Source organism: Cyprinus carpio, chromosome B24, assembly GCF_018340385.1.
Source record: "Cyprinus carpio isolate SPL01 chromosome B24, ASM1834038v1, whole genome shotgun sequence".
NCBI lineage: Eukaryota > Metazoa > Chordata > Actinopteri > Cypriniformes > Cyprinidae > Cyprinus > Cyprinus carpio.
Genome location: NC_056620.1, coordinates 17,351,964 through 17,364,608, shown reverse-complemented (window position 1 = coordinate 17,364,608; position 12,645 = coordinate 17,351,964). Strand labels below are relative to the sequence as shown.

General features: G+C 36.5%; 1 protein-coding gene across 3 annotated transcripts in view; it reads right to left on the bottom strand.

Annotated features, from left to right (window-relative positions):
- Positions 1–12,645, bottom strand: part of LOC109050313 (rho GTPase-activating protein 29-like) — a 39,005-nt gene that overhangs the window by 5,638 nt on the left and 20,722 nt on the right. For 2 of the 3 annotated variants that reach the window (XM_042752248.1, XM_042752249.1), the window contains exons 4-14: positions 8,392–8,488; positions 7,191–7,263; positions 6,764–6,824; positions 5,982–6,128; positions 5,293–5,357; positions 5,048–5,158; positions 4,858–4,938; positions 4,117–4,287; positions 2,497–2,634; positions 1,989–2,179; positions 762–934 (exon numbers count right to left, since the gene is read on the bottom strand). In XM_042752248.1, the coding sequence (XP_042608182.1) occupies positions 762–934; positions 1,989–2,179; positions 2,497–2,634; positions 4,117–4,287; positions 4,858–4,938; positions 5,048–5,158; positions 5,293–5,357; positions 5,982–6,128; positions 6,764–6,824; positions 7,191–7,263; positions 8,392–8,488 (1,308 nt within the window). Of the gene's footprint in view, positions 1–761; positions 935–1,988; positions 2,180–2,496; positions 2,635–4,116; positions 4,288–4,857; positions 4,939–5,047; positions 5,159–5,292; positions 5,358–5,981; positions 6,129–6,763; positions 6,825–7,190; positions 7,264–8,391; positions 8,489–9,333; positions 9,610–12,645 lie in introns of those variants that run through there. The other variant, XM_042752250.1, reaches the window with a different exon arrangement.

Sequence of the window (12,645 nt, the reverse complement as noted above, 5' to 3'; positions counted from 1 at the left end):
ACCTTAAAGCAGCTTTACAGTAATAGGTAGATACCCAAAACAAAATACTCTTCTGAACCAGTTCCTTTTAGTAAATAATAACCATATAATGTACCAGTTTAGCCCAATTTCTGAAACAAATGACTCTTAGGAACTGGATCTTTTAATTAAAAAGATTAGTTACAGTTACTATGTTTGATTTAGAATGAAAGAGTGCACTGTAAAAGTTACAGTATTAGCAGATGTTTTAGAATTTCCTTCATGTTTACTATATGCAAAATGGACATTATAACTGAAATAAACCCAAAAGAATTGAATAAAATCAAATTTAAATTGGATCATTATTGAATCAGTATTGATAACCAGCCCTAACAATAAATAGGATTATAAGCTGATTCAGGATATAGGAAATGAGTCAAGAACATCTTCACAGATGATCAGTTGAGTGCTGCATGTGTATATGCCGCCCACTTCCTCTGCCCTTTCTTCTTCCACATTCTCGTAAACCTTAATGAGAAGTCTTAAAACACTAATGTGTCCAATTGATCTTTGCTAAAAGCAGGTCTGACAGGCGTGTCCCAGAGCGGAGGTTTGATCAGTCATCAGTGAAAAGAACTAACTTTTTCAAGAAAGAGATAAACGAGGGCGCATCCTGAGAGACCGATTCACTTTTAGCATTCCGGGGAAGTCAGCCAAACCCCGCAGTGATGCAGCCTCACTGGATCTCACTGCACTTTTAAGGAACATTTGTTCACTAGTAAAGAGCTTGTTTGATGTGCTACCTTGAATATCTGTACTGCTGTTCGAGCGTCCGTCTGTCATCTTTCCGGTGCGTGCTTGGACGTGACTCTCCACCTCGTCAGCGCTCAGGAAGTCTCCAGGTGTGAGGGACACCTGGGACAAGTGAACTTGGGTTGAGTGACCGCTATTCATCACTCGCTTTGAGAGCGGCAACCTGCATGAACAAAGTATTTCAGAAAACCAGTTAGAACCAGTTACGACTAATTTTGACATCTTATTTACCCCAAACCTGATATGAGAAAGAACATCGCTATATTGACTGTGGCCTTTAAAATGCTTCATCAATGATGGAATGCTTAAAAAATATAAAAAATATTTTTCAGTTTTCATTTTAATTTTAGTCTAGGTTTTAGTCATTTTTTAACATTCTTTTTTTTTTTTATTTAACTACAAATTTTTATATTTCTTTTATTATTCTTTAGGTTCAGCATTTTCATCTAATATTTATATTATTATTTAATTTCAGCTTTATTTGAAATAAAAATTCTCGACAATATTAATATTAATATGTTAAATACTTTATACTACTTGATAAAATGATATCACTTATCATAATGTATATATGTTATATATATGTATATATAAGATATACATTTTCTTTTGAAGTATGACTGATGAAATTCAGTTTTCACCACCTTCCAGGCATTTTCAGCAAAACGTCTTAACAGTTTGAAACAAAAGGCCATCAACTAATACACTCACCAAACCACAAATTAAAAAAAGAACCTTGTGGGTATTTCGACTGGACTGCTTTTGAGTTTCGTTTCTGGAGTAAGAGGTGTGTTTTTAAAGAGGTTGTTCTGAAATATGGCCCCCAACACAACACAGGATATCTACAACTCGTATTCGTGTGCCAGAATGAGTGTGTGTGGACATGAGATCTGATGAATAGAAACAACTAGAAACATTCCTCCCTTCACTCCTGTCCCATTCCCTGTATCCCTCTCTGCCCTGACCACAGCCATTTCCTCAGGAAGACCTGAGGGCGACCATACAATTGTGTGACATTCTCACCAACACAATTAATTTTCTCTCTCTCTTTCTCCATCATTCAGTGACTTAAAAGAAAAAAAAAACATGCAGGCTGTTGCCAGTTTTGAGAAGTAGAACTTGGCGTAGTGATTCCAAAACATAGATTTTCCTGGATACTCATCTTGGTGGGAATGTCCCGAGCTAGGAAAAAGTTACAGATAGGGATATAAACCTACCCAGTGTTCTGTGTCCCAGAGATGTCAAAGGAGAACGATTCCACCCTGGTACTGTCAGAGGGAAGACTCTTCACAAATTCAGTGTAACAGAGACCTGGTTCGTACAGTTTAGCATTCTCGCATAGCGACTGGAAATTCACAGGCAGGGAAACCACCTGCGCCTGCTGCATCTGAAACCAGTTCACTGTCACCTGCGAACAAGAAAATAAACTATCCTTATCAAATCAGACCTCTGACACTTCATCCTAACTGCACAAAATATTAGCTGTTTTACAGAATTCTGTTTTCAAATGACCAGTTTAAAAGATATTTGATTTATTGCTTGACCATTGTGTCATTCCGGGTTCATACATTGTGAAATATAATCTGTAGCCTGAGGTCACTTTGTTAAAGTGAGGTCAACCAATTACACTCCACCCTAAGGAGTTCAGGTGTGCCTGTTTTCTCTGAATGACCAGTAATAAGTTAGATTTTATCTAACTGTGTGTGAGTGTACATTATTACTCACTGCTTTCAGGGTCAGGTCGCACTGAAACACAAGCTCTCGTATCTGAGTAAGAATCTCACTCTTGGTGTTGGCCAAGTCCACTCTCTTGACCCCGACATCTGTGATGCAGTGCTTATAATGTTCTTGGGCTTCCTCTGCCTAGAAACAGACGAATACAAACACATTTATATTTAGACCAGGATACTTCCAGTTCCTCTCATTTCTGGATCTTTTCTTTTTTCGTCATAAAACAACATAATAATTACAGCAGATTTGGGGAAAGTGTATTTGAAACTAGTTTGTTTAGCCAAATATAATTTAATTTTTGGTTAAATTATAGTTGTGACTAAAATAGCATAGTTTAGGAAAAGTATCAGCTATACTAAATACAAATTAAAAAAAAAAAAAAAAAAAAAAATGGCAGTACTTAATATTATATGTAAATTATATGACCAAAATTTTTTAGAATACGTTAACAAGAAAACGGATCTTAATGTTAACATAAGGTGAAAAAATAAATGAGATTCAGCACTGTTATTATTAACTAAAACATTTGTAAACTGTTAAATTAAAAAGCTGAAAAAAAATAAAAAATAATAATAAAATATATTTATATTTGCAGTTTATTTCATTTAATTAAAACATTTAAATTCCAGTACTAAATTACTAAAACTGAAATAAACACTAAAGTTACATAGAAATAAACTAATAAAAATGAAAAAAGCATAACAAAATTACTATAATTAAAATACATTAAATGTACAACTTATAAAAAACACCCTAATTCACATAAATGAAACAAACTTATATGTAAAGCAGAGCTACAAAAAAAGACGTTCAAATTTAAAGGGATACTTCACCCCAAATTGAAAAATTTGTCATTAATCACTTACCCCCATGTCGTTCCAAACCCGTAAAAGCGCCGTTCATCTTCGGAACACAATTTAAGATATTTTGGACAAAAACCGGGAGGCGGGAACACTTTTTGTAAGCGAAGAAAAAAAAGTAGTTATATTTGTTTTCTTTTTTTTACAAAAAGTGTTCCCGTTGCTTCATATAACACAGATTGCACGTCTAATGGCAGATGGAGTATTCTGATGACGACTTTCATACCTTTTATGGACCTTGACACTGTTATTTACTTTGCAGTCTATGAGACAGTCACAGGCCCACCGGTTTTCATCCAAAATATCTTAAATTGTGTTCCGAAGACGAACGAAGCTTTTACAGGTTTGGAACGACATGGGGGTAAGTGATTAATGACAAAATTTTCATTTTGGGGTGGAGTATCCCTTTAAAGCAATCAGTAAATAATTTGGAAACAACTCTAAAAATGGTTTATTTCAGTTAAATGATTCACGCACTAAAATAAACTGGACATCCCAATGATACAACGTGGCACACTACACCACTATTTGATGAAAAAATGGCTTGTAAGTGGAAGAGTTAAGCTATTTTCAGAAAAGCCAAGACACTTTTACACTTGCATCATACTTTTATCAAGTTACTCCCTAAAACAGATTTAGATATGCATGACAGTAAAGTGTGCAATACAGTATCCATCCATTTTGCAATCATCAAGTCTTGAATAAAGCAACGGTTGTGTTAAGGAATGTGGTGTGTGTTGCATCTGTGTCTGACCTTCTGCAGAGCCTCCTCCTCCAGTTTGCGTCTCTTCTCCAGCAGTTTTCCTCCCGCCGTTCCGATCTGTTCCTCCTCCACTCGACTGGTGGAGCAGCGGGCTTTCTCGTACTCTTCCTGTCTCTGTGCCTGCAGAAGCCGGGCCTTCTTCAGCGCACTGTCTGCTTCATGCTGGAAATGCCCAAAATAAATACATCCACATTATTAGCCAATCATTAACAGGGAAATCTTAAAAGAAACAATAACAAAAACATTCTGTTTAATGTAAGAAAAACCTTAAGCTAAAACCATAAAATGAAATATTTGTTACCTGAATTATAACAAAATATGAAAAAAATGTAACTTATTTTATTCCAGATAGTTCGCGTCACACATAAAAATCTGCAAATCCATAACACAACACATTTATATCATCAAATCATACAAATACACACCAGAGAAAGTACATACTCAATGCCCATTCAGAGGCACTAGAACACAAACAATCACACAACCTTAAACTTTGTTTGTTCTCTTCTCAGCAATAATAAGTCATGCTTTGGTGCTAAACAGCTGCTTATAAATACCTCACACAAAGACACGTCTGTAAACCAACAGAATGAGTCCCTATTAGATCAGCAGGGGAATGTGAACAACAAACAGCCGGACAGCTCAGCCAGCTCGGTTTTCAGAAGAGACCTTTTGCTGAATGACATATTTTGCAAATACTGCTTTTGACAGTCTGCATTCAGAACTACCCACCATTTTCTTCTGCTCTCTCTGCCATTGTTCCTTCACCTCCTTCCTCAACTTATCCAGCTCATTCTTCCGAGCTTGCAGAGGCTAGAAAGCAAACACGGAAAGCAGATACACAGAAGTACTACATTTCCTATTAATCAGTAACACAATAAATGCTTAAGATTAGAATCAAAACATGGAATAGTGGTCGTACCTGCATGAATTTGTTGGCCTGTAGAGCAGCTGTGGTTTGCATGATCAACTGGCTGTATTCGATATCGTTCTTGAAGGCAGAAATGTAAATATCCCGGAATGGCATGTGCTCCTGAAATAAACCACATGGCATTGAATAAACAGATAAAAAGCTTTGATAGCACAACAAATTTTATAGCCTGAGAATGGAAATGTGTAGGTTGCATTGTACTTTTATGAAGTGCATGTCATAGCAGAAATATCGACCTGTTGAGACGCCAGCACCTTTGCAGATTCAGCCATCTTGGCGTAGCTCTTTGCACACTCAATGTCTTGGAATAAAAGCGAAGGATACCATTAAGATGGAGTTGTGGATTGTCAGGGCAATTATACAATCATCCAACCGACAAAAGTATTTCATATTTTAAGTTTTTACAAGTTGAATATAACTTTTTATGTAAAATAAATCTCAGAAATGTATACAAAATGTATGCAAACCACAGCTGCTCTACAGGCCAACAAATTCATGCAGGTACGACCACTATTCCATGTTTTGATTCTAATCTTAAGCATTTATTGTGTTACTTATACAGTGGTTACTTTTCATTGGCTGAAAGAACTTTAAATGTAGTATATTTCATCTGAATTATATTATCATAACCAATGCATATGTTACATATAATAATATATAATCAAACCTACAGATTGTGAAACTGAGAATTTCTTGTACACGTTTGTTTGAATTATATTAGGTTTTATCCACAATATTAACTAAGGCACATTGCTTGCTGATTAGCCTGACTCCAGTGCTTATACCCAACTTAAATATTCAATTATACATTTTTATACCACACAACTTGACCACTAAAACGAAAAAAAAAAAAAAAAAAAAAAAAAAACATGACTGTAATTTGAAGGACAACTAAATGCAACTCCCTCAAACAAGCTCTACTCACCCATATTAAGTCGTTTGTCCACCCAAGCCAGGAGTTCCTTGGTGTATTTTGACCAGGCTTTGGCATAGAGCAGTGCCGACTCCACCCCGCTATCACTGCGGAGCAAAGCTCCGTCCATCTCCTCCACCCGGGCGGGCGGAGAGGGACCTGCAAAGATGACAGACACACAGCCAAACACATCAGTAAGGGTGAGCGGAAGGGGCTGGTGAATGGATCCCAACAAGCCCGCCCCAGACATGAGTGTTTTCACACCAAGGGCAGGGTGCTTGCGTATGTGTGAGTGTGTGTATGAGTGACAGAAGGAAAGTGTTTACTGACCTTGGGGCTGTATTAGAGTGGATTGGCATTAAGCAGCCCTGCCAGGATTTTAAAGTGACAGTGAATGTGTGAGCCGAGAGCTTATTCACACATGCTGAGAACGATCAATGAAATCCGAGAACAGCTATTTGATATGTGTATCTACGTGGGTGTGATCTGTATAAAAATTGCTGCTAAATTCTAACCTTTGCCATTGTTTTTTTTTCCCGTAATGTGACATTTTCCCAACTGAAACAGGATATTGAACGAGGGTTTTACGTACGTAATTTTTTGCATCAGAAATCAATTGGATCATGAAAAGTAGGCTGGACAGGAGGAGTTCAAGAAAGCTTGGTAACGTCAGATTAATAAGAACTTTGATTTATTTTATTTTAATTAAATTAAATTAAATATTTTCGAAGGCAGACAGACAGACAGAAACTTGTGTATAAATACTTAATAAAGTAAAACAGATTGACTCTCACCTGGAGGGTCATCTTTTTCCGGTCCACATCCGCTGGACTCCACTGTAAGATTTTCAAAAGACTAAAATAAAAGACACAGGAGACAATAAAAAGACTGCCGAACGAACAAACAGTCCAAGACAGAAAAGGAAACACGTTTTATCTTCCATATCTGCTTTATCTGAGAGCACTCAGTCAAATCACAATGCCAAAATGTCACGGGCTTTTTCCATGAGATAGATCACAGGGGTGGTCCAAACAGGAAGAGCGCTCTTCTCCAAAACAGACCTTGTTTCTATTTTTCTTTACTGAGCTTTGCTCTCTTTGACCCCCATTTCTACAGTGCAGAAAGAGGCCACAGCTTTCAGATTCTGACGTAGATTTCAACCACCTTTTTATCGAACTGCTTTAAAGTGTATGATTAGGAGGAAATAGCGGGAAATCTCACCCTGCTCCTGCAGGCCTGAGGAAGCCCCGAGGCTGAGCCGTTCTCTACATCTCCCATAAGGAAGTCAGACACTCTGAGGAAGACAAGACAAAAACTTACTCAGCATTAAAACAACACACACAGCAAAACAGCTCTGATCCAAAATCTACTGCGATACTCTGCTAGCTTCGGCTCACATAGGTAGCTGCCTTCTAATGAAGCATCCTAACAGTCATGGAACCTTGTAAGTGAGTGATTTGTAACATTCTTCATAAGCAGCAGCTTAATACAATTAGCATTAGTTTTGACATTAACATGTAGCTAAGCTAACACTGCAATATTCTTACTCTTCAATACAGACCTACTAAAAATAATCTAAAAAAAAACAAAAAAAAAAAACAGCAGAGATGCATTTTATAATAGTCAAAATACTTTTAACTTGAGTGCCGTGTTTTAGAATTCTTTGTTATGCACAAGCACAACAGTTAAACCTACCTGTCCAGTGCAGAAAAACAATGGAAAACAGTGCAGTGAAATGCAAAAACGTACTGTGAACAGAACTAACCATCATTAAACCTCACAAATGTTTTGGAAAACTTTACATACACAGCGACTCAAAGAAATAGCGATACAATTAGCACAGAACTTAATTCTAACGCGGTTTGCTGTTAGCATGTTGCTAAGCTAACAGTGCAGTGCTTCTATTAGCATAAAAATACATAGTAAACACAAATATTCTGCACAATAATCCATTTCATTTGACCCTGAATTATTTGTAGGAATCTTTTCAGTGCTGAATGAAATAATAAGTAGCATTAATAATCAGTTTGCAAACAATGCAATGCTCTCTTGGATTTTTTTTTAAAAACAAGTTATCTTGGAGGTAGTGTCATTAAGTTTCCATTTGAAACAGCTTTTGTCTATGATGCATAAAATGCTGAAGTTCACCAGGATTTGGAACAAAGCTAATGACTCACACACACCATCATGCACACTCCTGACGTTAAAAACAACAAGCAACACCTAAACCGCATTGAGTCTGTGTTATCTTATAAAACAGACATGAGCTGAACACACATTCAGCTTGCTGACTCAGGGAGGTCACCATCCTGTGTGCAGATGTTTCAGATTATTATTTTTTTTTTAATGACTAATCCAATTATGTTTCATGACAAAGCAATTAATTTACAGTAACATAATGAAACAACCGTGCCACACTTACACATTGCCAAATGTGAAGGCCAATGTATCTATGGAAGTGTAGATCTCGGAGAATAGTGTCTGCTTATTGTCTTCATTCACTTCCTTGAAGTTCACACCTGTAAAGATGAGACAAGATAAGGAAAAAATGTTTGATATGAAAATATTAAAATACATGATTACTACAACAAATACATACACATTGATTATATAACGTATTGATTGTATCATGTAAAATCTCTCTATGCATGTAGTTACTATTTATTACAGATGCTGTAATTATAATAATATAAACAAAATTAATCATATTCATTAATAAACCCTTAAACATTAAAAAATTACTAGCTAAATTATACTCAGTTTCCATCAACTTTTCCAGACACTTTCTACATAAAAATATATCAATCAAATTCTACTCAAAGACTGGTAGTAAGAGTACAGCTCAGTCTGCAATCTAAAGAAAACTTGGCTTCCTGAGTCTAAACACTGGACTGGTAAAGATGGGGAGGAACTAAACAGCAGTGTAAATAAGCTATAATCAGCTCCAATAATAAACATTGTGAAAATAAACAAGTAGAAGACCTCACCAAAACCACTGACGCCATTCCTATTTCAACACCCTGCCCCCTCGACTCCAAATCCACCCCAACACACCCTCCAAAAGTAGGAGAACAAAGATTTATGAAGAGAAAGAAGGCCAGTAGATATCCAGGTACCTTATTCCAGCAGATTTCAACCGGTTATTTACCTAGTTTTCCTTTCTATCTGGTCACCACTGGTTTAAACTCCACTAACTAACCACTGCATCATTACAGTCTCAGTTTGGCGTTCTGATCCCATTCAACTGAAAAGCTTCAGGAACTTTCGAAAACCCTTAATAAAATCATAGCGTGGCTAAAAAGCAAATGAATAACTTCCCTTTAAAGACACAGCTACGACACAGCTACTTGAAGTGAACACTTACCGACCACCACACTTCCCATCCAGTTAGCACACACCAAACAGCCAGGAAAAGACCAATGAAAAGTCAAGATCTAATAGTTTCCAGGAAACTTTTTAGGGTCTTTCCTCAAAATTCCCCAACAAACTTTGCTTGAAGACAATCCTGGATTAAATGGAAAAACCGAGGTAGTCAGGTTGACCTTCTTGACTGTCTGAGATCTTTCAAAAACGTTGTTAGTTTCCCAAGCGTATGTGTCGTGATGCGAATCAGAAGCTCCTTCTAGCACCGTTAACGAAGTTCTGTCTGGTCCTCACATCCCCTTGTCCCTCCACATACCCCTCCCCAACAGGACATCCTGAAGCTCGCAAGAACACAATGGCAGCCCTCACCGTCCACACACAATCCAAACGTGGAAGTTACATCATCAAGCAAAAATGGCATTGTTTTTTTTGCGTTTTTCCCCCTTCTCTCTGGGAAATCAGGCACCAGTGAGGCTTGCTAATCAATTTTGCCTCTAAATCTAGAGGGAGGAACTGATAAAACATGGATGAGAGCAAACATTGAGCCCCTGGAGACCCAGTTTGGATGTTTCCCACAGAAGATACCAGACCTATCTGTTCAGATAAGGATGACACTGACACGTCCTCACATTAGAGGTGGTTAAAATACATCTAACTGGGTGTGAAGAAGAATTCGATGGATTCGTCTCTGTAGGCTCCGGGAAGTAGGAGAGCAGCACTTAGTCAAAAGGTTCCAATGAAAGGGGTTTAAAGCTTCCCTGAGGGATGTAGGTGATGAAAGGTAAAGAAGCACAGGGCTGATGGGAAGAAACACACCCCCTTTCTGTTGGCAGCCCATGAGAGACGCCGTACCACAGAGAAACTTCAATTACTTTTGAAATCCAATACATGCATGAAAAAGCCTGAAAGTTAACAGCGATGCGGGACGAAAAGAGGAAGGTGAAAAACCTCCCCGTGGCTGTTGTTCAAGAAAACAAGCTTTATTTTTATTTCCTCAGAACAGTACGGTACGCTGAGCGCTAAAATCATCAAGGACACGACGCACAAGGTTTGTCAACATCAGCACATATCTTCGCATCAGGATATTTGGCTTTTGGGGAGTTTGTATTGCGATGTTCACATAACATTCTGGACCGCAGTCCTCCCTAGAGTCTCGGTGAAGGTTTGCCTAAACTCCTGCTGGTCTCTATCTCATCCCGAGGCCCAGCCAGGAGGGTCAGTGTCACATTTCTGCAGCGGACGCATGTGCTGTGCTGAACATGAGAGACTCAGGCCTGTACAAACTCCACAGTGAAGTTCTTATCATGCTTGGAGCTCCCCGATCCGGATATTCAACTTTTTATTATTCTGATCTCCGAGCCACAGAGCTAGAACACTGATTATTCAAGCATCACATTACAAAGGTTTCAGTGTGTGTGTGTCTGAGTGAGAGAGATTGGAAAGAGAAGGCAATATTATAAGCATTTTGCCCCTCTAGTGGTAGAAGCTGGATTTGTGCACTGATTTAGAATTTTTTTTTTTTTGTACATATGAATAAACAGAAACATACAATGTCAATGTGTACAAAAGTACAATTTAATTAGAGATGCACCGATTGCAATTTTCTTGGCCAATTCCGATTTCCGATTTTTTGTTAGTGTGATCTGCCGATACCGATTTTTCTTCCTAAGAGATATAATTGACAGCATATACAAACAAAAATCTACTTTTCTTCAACGCAAAGTTTCATAAAAAAACACAAGTAAAAAGGAAGTAATAAAATAATAACAAATAAAAAAAAATGCAAACAAAAGCACAAATAAATGCAATAGAATAAAGAGAGCTATGAAACAAAGTTTTTCAGGTTAAGTAAGTTTTTATTCAGGTAAGAAATAATACAGAAATTAAAGTGATCAAATGTAAATTTTTATCAAAGGCAACTTCTGTAGTCTTCATTGTAAAAATTAAATACAAATTAATGCTTACCATTAAAGTTATAAAATGTATTCAAGAGCAGAAAGTGATTTTCTTTGTCTTTTGTTCTTTGATTAGCATGACAGACAGCAGCAGGAATATTGGACTGCGGTCCCTTTAAGAGTCTATCCACGCACCCAATATACTGTTACACAACATGCATTCTCTTTCTCAACTATTTAACGTTCCAAAACTGACTGTGTTTAACTGCATACTTGCCAAGACGGGCATTTTGACACAATTTTGTATGTATTTGAACGTTTTAACGCAGTTAGCCACTCATTTTGGTATTTGTGGGCTGGCTCACAAGCTGTTTGAGACTTGTGCGCTCCACTAATATAGATCAGTGGTGGTGAGCGAGCGGGAATGACTAATATAATGCGCAATACAAGCACCATTTAACCGGAGCGAATGAGATGTGTGTGTGAGAGTTGTTGAGAGTATGTGATGTTATTGCCTGTGCCACTGGTAACATACAGTATACAAAACGGATCGGCTCGAAATCGGAAAGAAGTGAGAGTGATCGGCTGGTCACTGATCCGTGCCAATCATGAGGAAAATCGTCCGATTCCGATCTCTGGCCGAACGATCGGTACAATACAACAAAAAAAAAAATAAAAAAAAAAAAAAAAAAAATAACATAAAAAATAACATTAACATAACATAACATAACATAACATAACATAACATAACATAACATAACATAACATAACATAACATAACATAACATAACATAACATAACATAACATAACATAACATAACATAACATATAACATATAACATATAACATAACATAATTGACAGGATTTTCAAAAACAAACTTCCACAACATTTTCATTTCACAAAAAATTTTAGAAAACCTATAACAGAAAAACACAGACACAAAATGGCACTTAAAAAACACAAAATATATATAAATAAAAAAAAAATAAATATAAATATAATATAATATAATATAATATAATATAATATAATATAATATAATATAATATAATACAATATAATATAATACATGTTTTAATTCTTATAATTTATTATACTTACAATAAACTGAAATTTCATCAGTAAAATCTATGTAAGTCTATTAATTTAATATTCTGATAATGATATTTTATTCCTATACATTCATAAATATCTAAAGTTTAAGATGCTGCCAATATAATGATATTGCAAATTTTACACACTATGACACACATACAAAAATTTGCTTATGCTAGAACCAACAAAATGTAAGTGAAATGAATTCAATTACACAGAGAAAACTCTCTAGCTGCACAGAAAGAGGAAACCAAAAGGTACGCTTAGCAACATAACTATTTAGAAAGAGGAAACCAAAAGGTTTGGAGATGTTTATACAGA